Source organism: Microcaecilia unicolor, chromosome 7 (assembly GCF_901765095.1).
Source record: "Microcaecilia unicolor chromosome 7, aMicUni1.1, whole genome shotgun sequence".
In the NCBI taxonomy this organism is placed as follows: Eukaryota; Metazoa; Chordata; class Amphibia; order Gymnophiona; family Siphonopidae; genus Microcaecilia; species Microcaecilia unicolor.
The window spans coordinates 280,781,395-280,803,477 of record NC_044037.1 but is presented as its reverse complement, the minus strand read 5'-3'; the positions used below and the strand labels follow the sequence as shown (position 1 = coordinate 280,803,477).

At 42.7% G+C, this 22,083-nt stretch overlaps 1 protein-coding gene across 1 annotated transcript in view; it reads right to left on the bottom strand.

The window, feature by feature from the left end:
• Positions 1-21,812, bottom strand: part of LOC115474685 (ropporin-1-like) — a 59,520-nt gene extending 37,708 nt beyond the window's left edge. The window contains exon 1 of the mRNA XM_030210289.1: positions 21,697-21,812. Within this exon, the coding sequence (XP_030066149.1) occupies positions 21,697-21,812 (116 nt within the window). The remainder of the gene's footprint in view (positions 1-21,696) is intronic.
• Positions 21,813-22,083: the final 271 nt, after the last annotated feature.

The window sequence follows — 22,083 nt, the reverse complement described above, 5'->3', positions numbered from 1 at the left end:
GTAACTTATAGTATTCTATAAATTATATACATACTAGTAAAAAAGCCCCGTTTCTGATGCAAATGAAACGGGGGCTAGCAAGGTTTTCTTCTGTCCTCTCTGCCCTCTCTCCCCTCCCCCCTCTGAGTCCTTCATTGTTACAGAGAGAGCGATTTGATTTCCTGCTTTGCTGTTTTCCTTCACTGTTTGTGTTAGAGAGAGAGCGAGGGCGGGGCAGACACTCATAGGGAAACCGGATATCTCTCCCCCTTCACACTTCCGGCTGGAGGCTTCATAGAACGTTGGTGTTGCCTTTTATATATAGAGATGTTGAAGGTATGCTTTCCCCCTCCTATGTCCCTCCTATTCTCTGCCCTCTCTTGCAGTTATGCACTGAGGCACTTACACACTCTGGTGTAGAACACCACCTAGTGTACATACACGCATAAGTGCCAATTTTCTTGACACTTATGTGTGCAAGCTACACATAACTGCAGGTGCCCAGTTATAGAATTGCCCTTATAGTCAGTGGGTCTGAATATGTGTGTTAATATGCTGACTGCTGGTGACTATGGGGGCAACTCTACAACTGGATGTCTCCATTTAGGCACCCTGAGGATCATTGGTAGGAGTCTATACTATAAAAGCACCTGATGCCCAGGTTTATTTATAGAATACTAGTGTAACCAAGTATCAGTATGCCTAATATTTAGGCACCCACACTTACACCAGACATAGAGTTTGTGCAAGTGCAAATGCCTCAGTATGGCAGGGACACACTTAACTTACAGTATTCTGTAAGTAATACATGTGAGTGGGTGCTCCACCAATGTTCCATCTAAGCTGTATGGCTGTGCACCTTCAAGAAGCCACACAGAAGTTCTGCCCTGCTGAACAGTAAGTGTACTGGAACCAGTACCTGACCTTCCTCCCTACTGCCACCACCCCCACCGGCACTGCTGCTGCTTCAGATCAGCAGCAATAGTGGCAAAACAAAGCATAAAACCAAGAAGAACACACAGGTTGGAGGAACAAAGAACCCACTACAAAAATACACAACAAAAAATAAGGGATCATATGAATCTTCCAACACAGGGTGATGGTTAAAATACACAATCACAAGGGCTTGAGTCTACTTGACTCGACATGGTGCAGTGTTTGAGCATTTCCACCTGCATCAGGTGTCTATGAAAATGCACGTATAACTTTGTCAAACATACAAAGTTTGAATCGTAAATATCAAAACAAAGTATCTTCAAATGGAAGGGGGGAGAGAGAGAAGGGGAAGAAACTGAATGGAAGGGTCAGATGCTGGATGGAAGGAGGGATAGAAGACAGATGCTAGATGGAAGGGGCACAGAGGGTCAGATGCTGGATGGAAGGGGAGAGAAAGGGGAAGACTGGATGGAAGGGGTCAGAGAGGACAGATGCTGGATGGAAAGGAGAAGAGAAGGGAAAGACATTGAATGGAAGTCAGGGAGAGATGGGGCAGATGCTGAATGGAAAGGAGCACAGAAAGAGGAGATGCTGGATGGAAGAGAGAGGGAGAGAAGACAGATGCTGGATGGAAGGGGCAGCTATGGAATGGAAGAAGGTGGAAAAGAAAGGGGGCAGTTGCAGGATGGGGGGATGAAAGAGGGCACACTGTACGAAAGGAAGGAAGAGAAAAAGGGTACTTGCTGGATGGAAAAGGAGAGAAAATGGCATTCGTTGGATGGAAGGGGAGAGAAAGTAGGCAGATGGTGGAACAAGAGAAAACAAGAGGGCAGATGCTAGCTGAAGCAGGGTAAGAGAAGGCAGATGTTAGATGGGGAAGGAGAGAAGAAAGAGGATAGAGATAGTAAGAGACATGAGTGAAATAGGAGAGCCAGGGTGAGGGAAAGAGATGTGGTAAGCTGTATGCAAACATAATAAAAAGAGGGAAACTGGATAGTAAGAATTACATCTGGACACAGGCAGAAAAATAAACTGAAGAAATCTGAAAGGAAAAGGAGGAAAGAAAAATGACAAATGGACAGGAAATCCTGGCAAAAAAGTTAAGAAACAAGGAGGAAAGCAGAAACCAGAGATTTTGACCAGCACAATTAGAAAAAGTGAATAGCCAGACAAGAAAGGTTGAAAATTAATTTTATTTTTAGTTTACAGTTACAGCTTATTAAATTTATTATACCGCAATACATAATAAAATATCAATGTGATTTACAATTCAAAAAATTAAAATACATAACTACAGAAATAGAACTATAATATTAATAGGAAAGTTAAAAAAATAACATGCATTCAAAATCTCCAAACACAGCAAAACATATTGTTTACAACACTCCCCCCCCCCCCCAACACACACACAGGACCCCCAGGGAATGCCAAAGTAATAAAAAATAGTTTTTCAACAAACGTTGAGAGAATGATGAAGACCCTTCCCCTTTCAAAGCTATCGGTAGGCTATTCCAAAGTTCTGTGCCAATTACAAAAAATACTCATCTCCTAGTTGTAATGAGGTGGGCCTCTTTCACACCCAGAACCTCCAGAAACAGCATATCCTTAGAACACAATATTTTCTTTTTGGGAATATAAGATCTAACTAATGATACAAATGTGGCAGAAAGTTGTTCATAATATACCTCATGTATTAAGAGTAAAATCTTAAATTTAATCTGAAACTTAACTGCAACCAAGGATGGTAAATGTAAAGCAGAGTAACATGATCCATCTTCCCCAAGTTCCCTAACAGCAAATAGTGTGGTAGCTGTGTTAATAAAGGTTAATAAATATAAATAGAAAGTGGAAATAACATGATATCTTTTTATTGGACTCATTTTAATACCTTTTTTTACTAACTTTCAGAAACCAAAACCTCCTTCCTCAAGTCAGGACAGGATGTGTGAAGTGTCTTTGTATACTGCTGTTAGCCTTTTTGAACTAATGTAAGCCACATTGAGCCTGCCCATGGGCGGGAAAGTGTGGGATATAAATGCCATAAATACATAAATAATAAATAAAGATACTATAACAGTATACTGTTCTGACCAGAGGAAGGTGATTTGGGCCTCTGAAAGCTAATTGAAAATGTGCTTAGTCCTTAACAATGGTATTAACATATTTTCCATTTCTTGTTTTATTTGTATTTAATTTGTATTGTGGTTGGAATATGTCTGGTTTTGAAACTTATGTCTGCTATCTTTATATTTTGCACAGTTCAGGGGGACATACATCTCTCTTGCTCTGGTATTGCACAGTATACAGAGTCTGGTTTCTTGGGGGGGTTCAGTTTAATTTTTGTCTATATATTTCTATTTTTAGTTTGAGGTTATTTAGTCTTATTCTATATTGTGTGAGGATCTATCTGTGTTCTGCATGTGTGAAAGAGACATGGTTAGCATTGACTGTGCAGGATCGATCTGTACTAATCTGGCTTGTTAGTTTTCCAATAAATTTATTGATGTTCTGGTGCTCACTGCAATGTTTGTGGTGATGTCTTTTCCTTGGTAGCAGTGGCGTACCAAGGGCGGGGCGGTGGGGACGGTCCGCCCCGGGTGTCAGTGGGTGGAGGGGTGCTCCGCTGGCGCTGCAGTCAGGCCTTGTCTCCTGCCACCTGCCTTTAAAGAAAAAGCTGTGAAGCGGCGTGGCAGGCAGCGCTTCGCGTCTGCCCTGCTTGTAAACAAAGTAAATCTCCATTCTCCTCGTCATCTTCGGGCCTTCACTCACTGGGTCCCGCCCTCCTCTGAGGTAACTTCCTATTTCCGCGAGGGCGGGACCCAGTGAGTGAAGGCCCGACGACGAGGAGGAGAATGGAGATTTACTTCGTTTACAAGCAGGGCAGACGCGAGGCGCTGCCTGCCACGCCGCTTCACACCTTTTTCTTTAAAGGCAGGGTGGTGGCAGGAGACGAGGGCTGTCCTCTCTGGACGAAGCTGGTGGTCGGGTCGGGGGCTCAGATGAGAGAAGGGGGTTTTCAGATGGGAGAAGGGGGGTTTCAGATGACAGAAGGGGGGGGGTTCAGATGGCAGAAGGGAGGGGGCTTCTCAGATGGGAGTGGAGCTGAAACGGGACTGAAAAGGCGGGGCAGGTGGGAGATGTGGGCTGGGGCTAGAACTAGGGGCAGGTGGGATAAGGGGGCTGAAAAAAGGGGCAGAGAGAGAGAGGGGACAGATCTTGGATGGATGGATGGATGGATGGATGGGGGGGAGAGGGATGGCAAATGGTGGATTGAAGGGATAGAAAGGGCAAGCAGTGAATGGAAGGGGGAGAGAGAGAGGGCAGATGGGCAGATGGTGGATGGAAGGGGCAGGGAGAGAGGGCAGACATTGGATGGAGGGGACAGCAGAGAGGGCAGACACTGGATGGCAGAGAAAGAACGAAGACAGATGCTGGATGGAAGGAAGACAGTGAAAAGAAGATGAGGAAAGCAGAAACCAGAGACAACAAACTGTAAATAAAATATATATTTTTATTTTTTTTGCTTTAGGATAAAGTAGTATTGTAGCTGTGTTAATAAATGTTTATAATAGAACATGTAAATAAGATAATCTTTTTATTGGACTAATTTTAATAAATTTGGACTAACCTTCGGAGAGCAAAACCCCCTTCCTCAGGTCAGGATAGGTCACTGTAACAGCACTATACTGTATTGACCTGAGTAAGAAGGTTTTGGCCTCTGAAAGCTAAATGTATTAGTCCAATAAAATGGTATTATTTTATTTTCTATATTTGTTATAGTTCTAGTTGTTAATTTGTAAAGTGGTGATTGGTACTTGTTAGTTTTTTTCAAATTTACATCTGCTGTCTTTATATTTTGCACAGTACTAGGGGATATTTTCTGTTTCTGTGGTGTTGCATTGTATGCAGAGTCTGGCATTGGGGGTTCAGTTTAATTTTTGTCTAAATAGAAAATTTATGATTACTTATTTTATAGTGGATTAGGGTGTATCTGTGTTTGTGAAAAAGACATGGCTTTCAGTTGGTATTGACTGTGCAGGATTGACGATCTGTACTATTCTGTCTGGTTTCATTTTACAATAGGTGAATTGATGTTCTAGTGCTCACTGTAGTGTTTAAGATGCTTTCCTTTTCCTTGTGTGACTCGTAGAAATGACTGCTTATGGTATGGTAGAATTGCTCTATATGTCCTGAGTGTTTTGTATTCTCGGTATGCCTAGTACTGGATTTTGGAGGGGGGGTGTTAAAAAATGACCGGCCCTGGGTGTCAACTACCCTAGGTACGCCACTGCTTGGTAGGTCCTTGTTGGGTGATTCATGGAAGTTACTGCTAATGGTAGAATTGCTCTAAAGGTCCTAGGTGTCATTTGTAGTGTTGTATAACTTCACATTATACCTGGTACTGGATTTTTAGATTTAGCTCACACCTTGCTCTGTAGTAGCTTAAGGCAAGTTACATTCAGGTACAGTAGGTATTTTCCAATCCCCTCTAGGGCTTACAATTTAAGTTTTGTACCCGAGAGTTAAGTGACTTGTCAGAGATAACAAGGAGCTGCAGTGGGATCTGAACCCTGGATTTCTTGGTTCTCAGCCTGCTGCTCTAACCATTAGGTACAACTAATATAGATAATACATAATAGCTGTATTAGCTGTACCTAATGTTTGATAACTCGATAGCAAACTAAAGTCTAGCAGAGCTGAAGCCTAGTGGCCATTTAGCAACTGACCAAAAACATGGATAGTATAACCATGAGAAATTCAGCAATTTAAGGCAGTCTGAATTCTCAGTGCTGTTCCCTAATTAAATCTCTGTTCATTGTTTCCAGTTAAAAGCAAAAGCAATCTGCTTTACATCTGCAGCAGGTAAGCAACCCCAAGGTCCTTCCTATCTCTGCCCTCTTGTTGTACCTTTGTTTCTCCTATACCTGTCAAAGGCACCAGAAGTTTCCAGAAGGTAGTGGAACTGTGTAGAACAGTTTGGAAGCTTCTGGAAATTGTTAGAAAGTAAGGAGTGACTATGGTAATCAGGGGCTAGGGTCTGATGGCTGCAGTAGACCCCTCTGAGTATATAAGCCCATTCCATGACATCCTAATTTGTCTTGGGTATCTCTTACCTCTGACCCGTATGTCTTGAGGAAGACTCCCTTCTTGCTAAAGCCTGTAGCAGCCTGTCCTAAGTGAAAATGTACACCTGCTGTTTATTTATTTATAATCTGAAAGCATCCTGAGTTACTTAACAACATCTAAGGAAGTTTCCAAGTTTATTAGGATTTACTAATCCGCCAGTTGGGGGTACCATCTAGGCGGATTATTCATCAATAATATAATAGAAAAGAAGTATAGTGTGTGTACATAGACAAACACTGAAATGTGAGGGAAGTAGAGAAGAACACCTATATATTTTAGGAAAAAAGAAAAAGGTTTGAGGGGGGAACAAACAAGAGGGACGCTCTTAGCGATTCAGAGAAGGCAGTATAACGGATGAAAAATGAAGAGACTAATTAAATGCGTCTTGAAATAACAATGTCTTAAGGTCCGTCTTAAAAGTTGGTAATGATGTCTGAAGTCACAAAGGAACAGTGGATTTTGGCAGATTTAATGCTAAAAAATAGAGAGTCATACATTTGGGCTACAAAAACCCGAGGGAACGGTACAGTTTAGGGGGTGAAGAACTTTTGTGATGAAAAAGGAGCGGGACTTGGGTGTGATCATATGTGATGATCTTAAGGTGGCCAAACAGGTAGAAAAGCTAGAAGAATGCTTGTGTGCTTAGGGAGAGAAGTGGCCACTAGGAAAAAGGAAGTGATGATGCCCCTGTATAAGACTCTGGTGAGGCTCATTTAGAATATTGTGTACAATTCTGGTGACCGCACCCTCAAAAAGATATAAACTGGATGGAGTCAGTCCAGAGGGCAGCTACTAAAATGGTCAGTGATCTTCATTATAAAGCATATGGTGACAGACTTAAAGATCTTAATGTGTATTCTTTGGAAGAAAGGCGGGAGAGGGGTGATATGATAGAGACATTTAAATACCTATGCATCAATGCACAGGAATTGAGTCTCTTTCAGTTGAAGCTCTGGACAAGGGGGCATAGGATGAAGGTGAAAGGGGATAGACTCAGAAGTAACCTGAGGAAATACTTCTTCATGGAGAGGGTGGTGAATTTGTGGAATGTCCTTCAGGTGGAAGTGGTGGAGATGAAAATAGTGACTGATTTCAGGGGAGCTTGGGACAAGTAAATAGGATCTCTAAGGGAATGATAGAGAGAGTAGATGGAATGGATGGGCAGACTGGATAGGCCATATAAAGGATCATTTTCGAAAGAGAAGGAAGATGGGCGTCCTTCTCCCAGGGTCATCCAAATCAGTATAATTGAAAGCCGATTTTGGACATCCCCAACTGCTTTCTGTCGCAGGCACGGCCAAACTTCACGGGGGGGGGGGGGGGGGGGTGTCGGAGGCGTAGCGAAGGTGGGACTTGGGCATGCCTAACATATGGACGTCTTTGATCCATAATGGAAAATAAAGGGCGTCCCTGATGAGCACTTGGACGACTTTACCTGGTCCTGTTTTTCTTGCTACCAAGGCACAAAAGGTGCCCAAACTGACCAGATGACCACCGGAGAGAATCGGGGATGACCTCCCCTTACTCCCCTAGTGGCCACTAACCCCCTCCCACCCTAAAAAAACATCTTTAAAAATATTTTGTGCCAGCCTCAAATGTCATACTCAGCTCCATCACAGCAGTATGCAGGTCCCTGGAGCAGTTTTAGTGGGTGCAGTGCACTTCAGACAGGCGGACCCAGGCCCACCCCCCCCCACCTGTTACACTTGTGGAGGTAAATGTGAGCCCTCCAAAACCCACCAGAAACCCACTGTACCCACATCTAGGTGCCCCCCCTTCACCCGTAAGAGCTATGGTAGTGGTGTACAGTTGTGGGTAGTGGGGTTGGGGGGGCTCAGCACACAAGGTAAGTGAGCTATGTATCCGGGAGCAATTTATTAAGTGCACTGCAGTGCCCCCTAGGGTGCCCGGTTGGTGTCTTGGCATGTCAGGGGGACCAGTGCACTACATATGCTGGCTCCTCCCACAACCAAAAGGCTTGCATTTGGTCGTTTCTGAGATGGGCGTCCTTGGTTTCCATTATCGCCGAAAATGAGAAACAACCAAGTCTAGGGACGACCATCTCTAAGGACCACCTAAATTTCAGAATTTGGGCTTCCCCGACCGTATTATCGAAATGAAAGATGGACGTCCATCTTGTTTCGATAATACGAGTTTCCCTGTCCCTCCATCGGGACTTTTTGAGAGGACGTCCTCAGCAAAATTTGGGCGTCCCTTTCGATTATGCCCCTCATAGTCTTTATCTTCCCACATTTTTCTATGTTTCTATGTAATACACAGTAGGCAGTTTGGCAACAGGAAGTGTATGCATATTTGTGCTAATGTCTGAAGTGCTTTTCTGATTAAATCTTTCTTCAAGTTTTATTCTAATATTCTAAACCTTTGTAAATAATTTTAATATTCTGATTCCTTCATTTTTGTATTTTTTTTGTTCCTATTCCAGTTTTGTAAATAAACTTTCTGCTTGTTTTTAGCTCTTATGTTTTAATAGCATATTAGTACATATCCAGAGGGTTACAACTCAGTAAGCTGTACAGATGTGGTTTTTGTTATCATTCCAGTTACCTTGTCCACATATTTATCCTACCACATACAGAGAAACTGTCAAGAAATGGAACTGGTCCATCTCTTATAACATAAGTTCCACGTACCTGGTAGGAAGAGACAACATCTTGTCATACAAACTCAGTCAACATCTGTAAATACTGAATTGACCCTGATCAGGATGTGACACAGAATTTCTCTAAAATGGGGCACATCAAATAATGCAAGATTCCACATCAGACGTCACTGCCCAGGAAAAGGATTTAGGTGTCAATATTGATGATAAGTTGAAACTCTCTGCTCAGTGTGCAGCAGCGGCTAAGAAAGCAAATAGAATGATAGGAATTATTAGGAAAGTAATTGAAGAACAAAACTGAGAATATTATATAATGCCTTTGTATCTTTCCATGGTGTGACTGCACCTAGGATATGGTGTGCAATTTTGGTCACCACATCTCAAAAAAGATATAGTGGAATTAGAAAAGCTACAAAGAAGGACAATGAAAATGATAAAGAGGATGGGATGACTCCCCTATGAGGAAAGGCTAAAGAGGCTAGGGCTCTTCAGCTAGGGATGATATAGGTCTATAAAGTACTGAGTAGAGGAGTGGAACAGGTAGACGTGAATCGCATGTTTACTCTTCAAAAATACAAGGACTAGGGGGCACACAGTGAAGCTACTAAGTAGTAAATTTTTAAAAAAGAGAAAATATATATATTTTTTCAGACTTGGTTTAATTGGTAACTGAGATGACCTGTGTCCTGCTCTTAATATCTTCCTGATAAATTATTGACTCCTTTATTCTATTTTACCCCCTTTTTATTCTGTCCTATTAACAAAAACAAAAAAATCTGTCCCTTCCTTTCACTTGCAGAGAGTCTGACCTATAAAAGGTTCCTAATCTACTGTCTCCATCCTATTGCCTATATTGCACTGTGGTTTTATATTTTTATGCTGGTATTGTGTTAAAGGGATTTAATAGAACTGTGTTTTGAACTGTCTTAAAGGTGTTTTCATTGGAACTGTGTTTTAACTTGTGCCAAGAGTTTTAAACCTGTGTCTTAATCCAATCAATCTGGTTACATACAATCTGGTGACTGTTTCCAAATATATTGCCTATATTGCACTGTGATTTTATATTTTTATGCTGGTACTAAAGGGATTTTATAGAACTGTGTTTTGAACTGTGTTACAGGTGTTTTAATTGGAACTGTGTTTTAACCTGTGCCAAGAGTTTTAAACCTGTGACTCAATCCAATCAATCTGGTTACATAGAATCTGGTGACTTTTAAAGGTGCATTCTTTAGAATTGTGTGTTGAATCTACACTGCCAGAGACTTCATTCAATCAATTGGGTTACATAGAGGGGCATAATCGAACGAAAACGTCTATCTCCATGGGCGTTTATCTCCGAGAACGGGTCCGTGAAGGGGCGGACCGAACCGTATTTTCGCAAAAAAATAGACGTCCATGTTTTATTCGACAATGTGTGAGCTGGGCATTTTTGTTTTTCAGCGATAATGGAAAATGAAAATGCCCAGCTCAAAAACGAATAAATCCAAGGCATTTGTTCGTGGGAGGGGCCAGGATTCGTAGTGCACTGGTCCCCCTCACATGCCAGGACACCAACCGGGCACCCTAGGGGGCACTTTTACAAAAACACAAAAAAAAGGTAAAAGAGCTCCCAGGTGCATAGCACCCTTCCCTTGTGTGTTGAGCCCCCCAAATCCCCCTCAAAACCCACTGCCCACAAGTCTACACCATTACTATAGCCATAAGGGGTGAAGGGGGGCACCTACATGTGGGTACAGTGGGTTTGGGGGGGGGGGTTGGATGACTAAGCATTAAGCAGCACAATTGTAACAGGTAGGGGGGGATGGGCCTGGGTCCACCTGCCTGAAGTCCACTGCACCCCCTAACAACTGCTCCAGGGACCTGCATACTGCTGCCAGGGAGGTGGGTATGACATTTGAGGGTGAAAATAAAAAGTTGTGAAATATCATTTTTTGTGGTGGGAGGGGGTTAGTGACCACTGGGGGAGTCAGGGGAGGTCATCCCCGATTCCTTCCGGTGGTCATCTGGTCATTTAGGGCACTTTTTGCGGCCTTATTCGTGAAAAAACAGGGTCCAGGAAAAGTGCCCTAAATTCTAGCTACAAACGCATACTTTTGTTCCATTATCGGCGAAAGGTGCCCATCTCTGTTCAGCCGATAACCACGCCCCAGTTCCGCCTTCGCCATACCTCTGACACGCCCACATCAACTTTGTCCGCATCCGCGATGGAGTGCAGTTGAAAACGTCCAAAATCGGCTTTCGCTTATACCGATTTATTCGTTTTTGGGAGATAAACGTCTATCTCCCGATTTGGGTCGCAATATAGGCGTTTTTCTCTTTCGATTATAAGCAGGATAGCATCTGGTGACTCATAGATCTGGAGGAGGGGCACTTTGGTAAAAGGAAAAAAAAAACAGAACTTACATTTACCTTGTGAACTGTGAGCTACACTGGGCATTTTCAGACTTGGTTTGATTGGTAACAGGTTACCTGTGTCCTAGAAGGAATTAGCTACAATTAAAAAAGCATCCAGGATTACTCATTTCCCAGCTAATTTACCACCACCACTGCCTCAGAGAATGAAACATCAGAGGAATAGATGGGTCAAAGTAGGCTATGGTAGATTAAGATCTGTGACACAGAAGCACTCACCCTTCCAACCTTTGCCCCTGTCAAATTCTTTTGCTATGTTGCATCATTATGATGCTGAAAAAAAAAGAAGTACTGTGGTGGAACCAGAGGCAATGAAAGTAGCACAACCCAAGAAACATCCCCCAAATAATGACAGAATGGTGAAAAGCTGAAAATTCTTACTGCTCAGAGATTCCATTATCAGAGGCATTAACTTAGGAACACAGTTCAGGGGTTCCAACCTAGTCTTCCAGGATCTTCAGCTTCAAGATGTGCAGACCAAATACTGAAAGTGATCCGAGAAGAGAGCAAGCCAGCAAGGCTTCAAACGCTGATGTAATTCACCTGGGGACTAATGACCTGGCCAACAATAGCAAATTTACAGCACAGAGAACGTTCCAGAAGCTTGGGGAGGCACTGAAATCTTTGGTTTGGACTGTGGCTTTTTCTGAATAATTCCTAAGTGGGGGAGGGGAGAGGAAAGACTATGCAAAACAGAGGAATTCAATAAGAGGCTTGTCTCTTGGTGTAAACAAGAAGGTTTAAGTACATAGGAGAATGGGGTAATACGTGGAAAAATAACGGGCTGTACTGTAATGATGGGCTACATCTTTCTGTGATGGGAAAAAGGATCCTTGGGGAGAAATTCAGACAGTATGTTTCTAGACATTTAAACTAGAGGGTGGGGGTGACAAAAGGAAACAAGGAATTTCGGAAAGTCACCCCCAGAATAAACATGATGGCAGAAGGAAAGGTCATGTAAATATAGAAAACCACCTAAACTCACTAAGCACATGGAAAGCTATGTGCACAAATGCTCGTAGTCTAAGTAAAAAGGTTCAAGACTTGCAAGCCCTGATGTTTGAAAAGAACTTGGATATTGTTGTTATTACGGAGATGTGGTTCAATGATTCCCATGAATGGGATGTGACCGTACTGGGCTATAATCTTTTTAGGAAGGATAGAGAGGGCCAAAGTGGTGGAGGAGTGGTGATGTATGTGAGAGACAATATCAGAGCGGCTGAAATGTGGGGACCCTGGGGAAAGGAAGAAGCTTTATGGATTGTCCTGGAAAGAGAAGACGGAACCTGTATCCACACGGGGGCTATCTACAGACCTCCTGTGCAAACGGAGAAGTTAGACAAGGATCCTGATAGAAGATATTAAAAAGATTGATATGAAAGGGGAGGTGCTACTGTTGGAAGATTTCAATTTGTCTGACATGGATTGGAATGTCCCGTCTGCGGAATCGGAAAGAAGTAGGGAGATTGTGGATGCCTGTCAAAATGCCTTGCTCAAATGGTGACGGAACCCACAAGGGAAAGGTCGATGCTGGATCTAGTGCTCACGAACTGAGGCAGTGTTTCCGATATCCGGGTGGGTGCCCATCTATCTAATAGTGATCATCACACCGTATGGTTTGATATAAGGGCAAAGGCAGAGTGCGGACACACAAAACTCAAAGTACTGGATTTCAGACGTACTGATTTTGATAAAATGGGGGAATACTTGAAGAAGGAGCTGTTGGCGTGGGAAGGCATAGGAGATGTGGAAAAACAGTGGTCCAAGCTAAAGGCTGCTATAAATATAGCGACTGATCTTTTTGTGAGGAAAGTAAACAAAAACAAGAGAAGCAGGAAGTCTATATGGTTCTCCAAACAAGTAGCTGAAAAAATAAGAGCAAAAGAGGCATTGTTCAAGAAATACAAAAGAACGCAACGAGAGGATCACGGAAAAGATTATCAGATTAAACTCAAATAAGTGAAAAGGGAAATACGGCTAGCGAAAGCGCGAGTGGAAGAAAAAATGGTTAAAGATGTAAAGAGAGGTGAAAAGACCTTTTTCAGATATTTTGGAGAAAGGAGAAGAGATAGGAATGGAATTGCGAGACTGAAAGATAACAAGAATGGCTGTGTGGAGAGTGATGAAGATAAAGCGAATGTGCTAAACAATTATTTCTCTTCGGTGTTCACGGAGGGAAATCCTGGAGAAGGACCGCGGTCGGCTGCAGAGGCAATGTCTGGGAATGAAGTGGATATTGTGCCATTTACGGAAGAAAGAGTTTATAAACAGCTGGAGAATCTGAAAGTGGACAAAGCTATGGGGCCGGATGGGATACATCCCAGCATACTGAAGGAGGTTAGAGAGGTCCTGGTGGGACCTCTTAAAGATTTATTTAATAGATCTTTAGAGACAGGAGAGGTTCCGCGAGATTGGAGATGAGCGGATGTGGTCCCTCTTCACAAAAGTGAAGAATTGGGAAACTACAGACCAGTAAGTCTCACATCGGTGGTAGGAAAAATAATAGAGTCACTGCTGAAAGAAAGGATAGTTAACTTTCTAGAAGCCAAAGGGTTACAGGACCCGAGGCAACGTGGCTTTACCATAGGAAAATCCTGCCAAACGAATCTTATTGACTTCTTTGACTGGGTGACCAAAGAACTGGATGAAGGACGTGTGCTAGATGTAATCTACTTGGACTTCAGCAAAGCCTTTGATATAGTCCCCCAGAGAAGACTAGTGAATAAGCTGAAAGGGTTGAACTTAGGACCAAAAGTGTTGAACTGGATAAGAAACTGGTTGACCAACAGGTGGCACAGGGTGGTGGTAAATGAAATCAGCTTGGAGGAAAGGAATGTGAGTGGTGGAGTTCCTCAGGGGTCGATGCTGTGGCCTATTCTGTGTAATATATTTGTGGGAGATATTGCTGAAGGGTTGGAAGGAAAGGTGTGCCTTTTTGCGGATGACACAAAAATAGCCAATAGAGTGGATTCCCTGGAGGGAGAAGAAACGATGAGAAGGGATCTCCGAACCTTAGAAGAATGGTTGAGGGTCTGGCAGTTAAAACTTAAGCACTATTTGAGCAAAAGAAAAAAAGAAATAAAGAGAATAAAGAAAGGGCAGCTATCCAGAGCACACCCGACACGCTGTACGGATTACCATGGGCCCAGATAAGATAAGTCAATCTAATAGATCAGAGGCTGTAACCATAATAGAATTTATTATGCACTGACAGGAAGGGAGGTAGGGACCTGTAGTGCAATGATGTACGGGTACTAGTGTGCTGGTATAAGCTGCTACATAGCTTAAAGACAGGCACTGATCACTGAGCACTATCATATCACATTTTAATATATAGAGCAACATTATTGAATTATAAGTAAGATAAATTTGCAGGTTTCTATATAACTAAGAAGTAGTTAAAATTTAATGCCAAGAAGTGTAGAGTGATGCACTTGGGGTGCAGGAACCCAAAAGAGAGATACCGAATAGGAGGGGAGAGATTAGTAAGCTCGATTCAGGATAGAGACCTTGGGTGTTGGTGTCTGAGGATCTGAAGGTGAAGAAACAATGCGACAAGGTGACGGCCGTGGCCAGAAGGATGCTAAGCTGCATAGAGAGGGGCATAACCAGCAGAAGAAAGGAGGTGTTGATGCCCCTCTACAAGTCGTTAGTGAGGCCCCACTTGGAGTATTGTGTTCAGTTTTGGAGGCCGTATCTTGTTAAAGATGTAAAAAGACTGGAAGCGGTGCAAAGAAAAGCTAAAAAATGGTATGGGATTTGCGTTGCACACCGTACAAGGAGAGACTTGCTGACCTGAACATGTATACCTTGGAGGAAAGGAGAAACAGGGGTGACATGATACAGACATTCAAATATTTGAAAGGTATTAATCTGCAAATGAACCTTTTCCGGAGACGGGAAGGCGGTAGAACTAGAGGACACGCATTGTGGTTGAAGGGGGGCAGAATCAGGACTAATGTCAGGAAATATTTTTTCACGGTGGTTGATATGTGGAATGCCCTCCTGTGGGAGGTGGTGGAGATGAAAACGGTAATGGAATTCAAACGTGTGGGATAAACACAAAGGAATCCTGTTTAGAAGGAATGGTTCAACGGAATATTAGTAGAGATTGGATGGCGACGCTGGTAATTGGGAAACAAAACGGGAGCTGGGCAGATTTCTATGGTCTATGCCCTGATCGTGAATGAATTGATAGGGATGGGCTGGAGTGTAAATTTTAAGGGGTTTTGATGTTAGCTTCAGAACTTAGTACAAGAACAGTGCTGGGCAGACTTCTACGGTCTGTGCCCTGAGAAAATCAAGGACAAATCAAACTTGGGTATATATATAAAGTATCACATACCATGTAAAATGAGTTTATCTTGTTTGGCAGACTGGATGGACCGTACAGGTCTTTATCTGCCGTCATTTACTATGTTACTATGTATTTCTTCATTCAATGTGTAATTAAACTCTGGATTTCATTGCCAGAGAATGTGGTAAAAGAAGTCAGTGTAGCAGGGTTTAAAAAGGTTTGGACAAGTTTCTAAAAAAAAAATCCATAAGCCATTATTAAGATAGAAATGTGAAAATCTACTGCTTATTCCTGGGATGTGCAGCATTAAATCTGTTTTACTATGGGATCTTGCCAGGTACTTATAACCTGGATTGGCCAATGTTGGAAGCAGGATACTGGGCTTGATAGACCTTCGGTTTGTCCCGGGGGCAATTTCTCCAAATGAGCTAGCTTTGTACATACCATAATGGGAATGAACCTCGCTTCTAAGTCAGGGTATGTGAAGTATGATCTCAGTCTCTCAAATATATTGCTAATGCTTGCCAGTACTTGCATTTTGCCAAAAAGAGCCTCTTTCTGGAGTTCATAAGATGTAACACCTTTAGGCAGCTTATCCAAGTGCGCTTGGAAGTTCTATTTTGATCAAGCCTGTGGCACAAAAAATTATGGAAAATAATTCTGTATATTTCTGCCATATTTTTTTGGTCTCAGACTGCATTTCTTGGTACTTGAGGATCTTTCCTCTCTCCACGCAATTCACCGAGTAATTGCTTGGGACCGACACCTGTATAATCAATGCCATTCTGGTGTTTTTCACTTTTACCACTATATCCTGTTTTCTGGGATCCAGTTTTTTTTATCCATCAGGATGGGGATTTTTTCCTTTTCTGTATAAAAAGTTTCTACCATCAGTACTTTTCAGCCAGCTACAAGATGATTAACTGCTTCTAGCTCTTTCTTACAGAATCTACAGATGTCTGTTGCACCAGTTTTTTTTCCAATGTTTGCTGTAAATCACCTTATCTGTAAACCACAGGCTGCAAATATCAATCACTTATCCTTAGGTTTCATTCATGTGTCTCATGTTGAGCCACGAGTGGTTCCTGGAATAACATTTTGTATTTCCTGCTGTACTTATGCATTTGCCACTTCTTGTTTCTCCCCTGCTGATCCAAATCCTTTAAGATTTTTTTTCTGTTCCTTCGCAAATTCTGTAGCTTCCTTCCATTTTGGTACTGATGGATTTTCAACCATTCCTTCTACTTGTTGGAATGCTTGTCCAAGTTTAATGATGGAACTGGATTCTGGATGTTTTCTTTCATATTTCAACACTTTTTGTACATTGGGATCTGATGATGCCATTAAGTAAGTCTGGAGGCCTATGATAGTAGCTCAATAGAGTGGAGGAGTGGCCTAGTGGTTAGGGTGGTGGACTTTGGTCCTGGGGAACTGATGAACTGAGTTCGATTCCCACTTCAGGCACAGGCAGCTCCTTGTGACTCTGTGCAAGTCACTTAACCCTCCATTGTCCCAGGTACAAATAAGTACCTGTATACAATATGTAAGCCGCATTGAGCCTGCCATGAGTGGGAAAGTGCGGGGTACAAATGTAACAAAAATAAATAAAATAATCTATTTCTATGAGACCCATCCCTCCTTCAGATCTAGGAATGTGTACAGTCTGGGCATACACTGATTCTTATAGATGACCTCGTGGGCATGGAGGAGTTTTCTTGTTTGCACATCTAGATTTTCAAGGTCTTTAAGAGGCCAGTCTACAATATCAAAGCTATATGAGAGTGCCTCAGGAAGTACCAGTTGATGAATAGCCTGTGTCTTATTCTGTGATGTTAATGCACTCTTCAATTCAGTTTTAGTCTCCTATAATATTCTTTACTGATTTTTTTTCTCTCGGCAATTTCTGCTTGATAGTTGTTCCTTCCATTCCTAGATATTTATATATACCTTCCTGTTTAAGTTCCTTTATCTCACAGTCATGAGTTGGAGCAATGTTTTCAGTTTTGCTCAACTTTCCTGTAGGGAAAGTCAAATAAGCACATTTGTCCAGCCCAAAATTCATCTTGATTTCATCTGAAAAACTTTTCTTCATTCAAAGTTGTTATGCTAATTGCTGGTCACTGGAACTGTAGAGTTTCAGGTCATCTACAAACAGTAAATGCAATGTAATCTCTGGATTATTGGCATCTTTTGGAGTAAGGCTAAATTCATAGCCCAAGGAGCTAATAAGAATAGTCAGTGGATTAACTGCCAAACAAAACAGAAGCGGGGACAGGGAGTCTACTTGAAATATGCCTCGCTGAATGGCGATGCATATGTTCTTATGAATCTGTTTGTGGCAGCCCAGGCAGTCTTCTTTAGGAAGAAATCAAAATACAGATGTTGTCTCCCTTCATGGAGGACTGGTTTTAGCACACATATCCTCTCACACTTCTACTAGCTAAAACTTTGAGAAATTTCATAGGTTTTCTTTGCCTGAGACAGATTTGGCTTCCACTTTCTCTGGAAAACCAAACAAGTTGGAAACTTCCCAAACTCTGATCACAGAACCAAGGAATGTTAATGTACCCTCTCAGTTTCACTGGAAAGGTGTCTAAAGTCCCTGACATATAGACAGGAACTAGGCATGTATATTTGGTAGCACGCTTTCAGCATATTAGCATGCCATAAGCATTTTAGTATATACCGCTTTTCTACAGTTTTTGCAACCACTTCCAAAGTGATTTACCTGGGGTGACGGAGGGTTAAGTGACTTTACCCAGAGTCACAAGGAGCTGCAGCAGGAATCGATCTCGGTTCCCCATGACCGAAGTCCGCTGCACTAACCACTAGGCTACTCCTCCACTGCATGTAAATCTAGCAGTACCCATTAAAAAGTTCTCAAATACATTATACATTTTTTATTAAAATGAATTGGTTAAGCAAACTCAAAATAAAAAAACAGGAACAAGACTAAAATAAATAAAAAATGTTTACCCTGTACACATCACTAATAGAAACCAATCAGGAGGTCTTATGGATTTAAATGGATGAGGTTTACCATCTGGTCTAAGGGAAAGGTCTTAATTCCCTTCTCTTGTCTAACGCAAAAGCTGTTTGAATGCTTTCTGTATCTTTCAGAGTGTGGTCTAAAGACTAACTCCAAGTACAGTTAGTGTTTAACACTGACACCAGCATACACAGCCTCAGCTATCCTGGGATATGGAGGACCTAAACTGGGAATCAAACCCAGGTTCCACTGCATAGCCATTGAGCTACCAAGCCAGCAGTGTCATACCTGCTTAAAATAAATTACAAAATATAAATAAGCAAATTTGCTTTACCTGTTGATTTAGAGCACGTAAAATTAGGAACCCCCCCCCCCCCCCCCACACACACACACACACACAGAAAATAGCTTGGAAGCATAAGAGCCAAGAATAATTTCCTGGAAAGATGTGGCACAATAAGGATTGTGATATCATACACTGGAACCTGGTTCTACCCAGTGATGAGTTGATGGATAATGTACTTATTGACCCGTTCCATTTACCACTCTTTGTTGCGCTGTAGCATATGGGCAAAAGCAATCAAACAATTTTTTAATACTATCTCTTGGATTCTATATAGGTTGGCCAAAGTTAGGTGTGCAAATCTGCACATAAAGTAGTTAGTTAATAAGGCCCTAACAATCAATAATTGGTTTTAATTGGCAGCAATTTGGAATTACACGTACATCTACCCTATGCGCTATTCTATAACATGCATACCTATTAGGCGTCCAACTCCAAAGGGGGTGTGGCCACGAGAAGGGTGTCCTCAGAAGTTAGGTGTGATGCTATAGAATACTGTCATTTGCGCACCTAACTACCATAAATTGGGCATCAGCATTTACACCAGCCTTTGGCAGGTATAAATTTGCTTTGATTATTGGTGCAAACCCTGCAAGTAACAGTACCTGTGAAGTTTGGACCAATACGGCTGTTTTGATTATTTCTCCCTTAGACGGTAAGTACTTATTGGCAGCAAAATACCTACTTTAGCTGAATGCAACTCACCTTGAACTTAGGTTTAGAAAGGAGAGCAATTAAATCTAAAATTCAACAATGTTACTATCCAGCTTATTTTCAAAGGAGAAGGGCGCCCATCTTCCGACACAAATCGGGAGATGGGCATCCTTCTCCTAAGGGCGCCCAAATTGGTATAATTGAAAGCCGATTTTGGCCGTCCTCAACTGCTTTCTGTCGCAGGGACGGCCAAAGTTCAAGGGGGAGTGTTGGAAGTGTACTGAAGGCGGGACGGAGGGGGGGGGGGGTGGTGGTTAAGAGATGGCCGTCCTGGACCGATAATGGAAAAAAGAAGGGCGTCCCTGATTAGCATTTGGCTGACTTTACTTGGTCCCTTTTTGTTCACAACCAAGCCTTGAAAAGGTGCCCGAACTGACCAGATGACCACCGGAGGGAATCGGGGATCACCTCCCCTTACTCCCCCAGTGGTCACCAACCCCCTCCCACTCAAAAAAAAAAAATTAAAAAACACTTTTTTGCCAGCCTCTATGCCAGCCTCAAATGTCATACCCATCTCCATCACAGCACTGTGTAGGTCCCTGAAGCAGTTTTTAGTGAGTACTGCAATGCACTTCAGGCAGGCACACCCAGGCCCATCCCCCCTACCTGTTACACTTGTGGTGGTAAATAGGAGCCCTCCAAAACCCACCCGAAACCTACTGTACCCACATCTAGGTGCTCCCCATTACCCTTTAAGGGCTATGGTAGTGTTGTACAGTAGTGGGTTGGGGAGGTGGGTTGGGGGGCTCAGTACACAAGGTAAGGGAGCTATGCACCTGGGAGCAATTTGTGAAGTCCAATGCAGTGCCCCCTAGGGTGCCCAGTTGGTGTTCTGGCATGTGATAGGGACCAGTACACTTCAAATGCTAGCTCCTCCCACAACCAAATGGTTTGGATTTGGCCAGTTTTGAGATGGCCGTCCTTAGTTTCCATTATCGGCGAAAAACAATGTCGGCCACCTCTAAGGTCGACCCAAATGTTGAGGTTTGGCCGTCCCCGACCGTATTATTGAAACAAAAGATGGGCGCCCATCTTGTTTCAATAATACGGTCGGGGACGCCCCTTTACGGGGCTGTCCTTAGAGATGGGCCCCCCATTCGATTATGCCCCTGAATGTTAAATAAAAGAAAAACCCAACCACTTGCTAATTCCTGGGTCAACACCACAGCTTGCCAGAATAAGAGCTAGCAGAGTGACTAAACAGAAAACAGGGTCTCTCTGTGCAGGCTGTAGACAGAGTTGGTTTTCAGATTTTCTACAATGAATATTCATCAGATGTATTTGCACTTTTTGGTTTAAGAACAAGGCTAATTTACATCAGTGGCGTACCAAGGGGGGGGGCGGTCCGCCCCGGGTGCACGCCGCTGGGGGGGGTGCCGCGCGCCAGTCAGCTTCGTTCGTTTCCATGCTCCCTCTGCCCCGGAACAGGAAGTAACCTGTTCCGGGGCAGAGGGAGCGGGAGCATGGAAACGAACGAAGCTGACCGGCGCGCGGCTCCCCCTCCCCAGTGGCGTGCACCCGGGGGGGCGGGGCGCATCGGCGATCCGCCCCGGTTGTCAGCCCCCCTAGGAACGCCACTGATTTACATAGCTTGGTTACCCTGAAAATCATTTGTAGCCCTCAAGGATAAGAGCTGAAAGCTTTTGATACAGAGTGCTATCTACTCAATGGGCCAGTCAACACAACTTTAAATGAATAAGTTATTCATTTCCAGTTGAATGGAGCTATGTTTTTTAAGTGTGAAAATGCCTGCACATATCCATTTATTCCTGCTATTTCTGTGTTCACACTTGAATGTATAAGTTAGATGGAGAGTGTCTGGATTTTGCTTCTCTCCATATAAATTTTAGCCACACCCATGAACTCCCCCATATGGGCAAAGGTTATCTATAAAGGTATCAGCAATTTAAAAAATACACTCCTACAGTCAGCAACTGAAGCTGAAGGTATAAGTGCTTTTAAGCATCACCCCTTTTATTTGTAATCATACCAAATGTATATAGGATATCGGAGAAATGATTATTATTATAGCATTTGTATAGCGCTACCAGACGCACGCAGCGCTGAACACCTGATACAAAGAGACAGTCCCTGCTCAAAAGAGCTTACAATCTAAATAATACAGACAGACAAGACAGTTACGGGTGAGGGAAGTAATAAATAAATAAGAATCAACTTGCATTTTATGCTCTTCTGTTTGGTTATTACATTTTAGACCATCAAAAGTATGCAATATTTCCTGGTAAGTGTCAGGCATTGGATAGAAGAAGCAAACCTACAGTGCAGACCATTGAAGCACATCAGGAGGCTGGGTTTTAATGGCGGCTTTAGTAAATTGTTTCAGCATTTCCGGCAGTTCTAGTGGGATGGCCATTTGTTTTTCAGATTTTAACATTCCAGGTAAACCTATGGAAATAATAGATCATTCAAGGTTATTTTGTTATATGTAGCTGATGTGTAAAACATTTGAAGTGCTGCTAGAGTTATTTTGTCTTCTTAGAAAGCTAATGGTTAACCCTGGCCACACAACTGCAGCAGGCTGAAAACCAGGAGGGACTGGGTTCAAATCCCACTTTTCCCGTGGACTCTTTGTGACGTGGGCAGTTCATTTCACCTTTCATTACCTCAGGAATAAACTTTGGCTCCTATTTACTAAGCATTTTTTT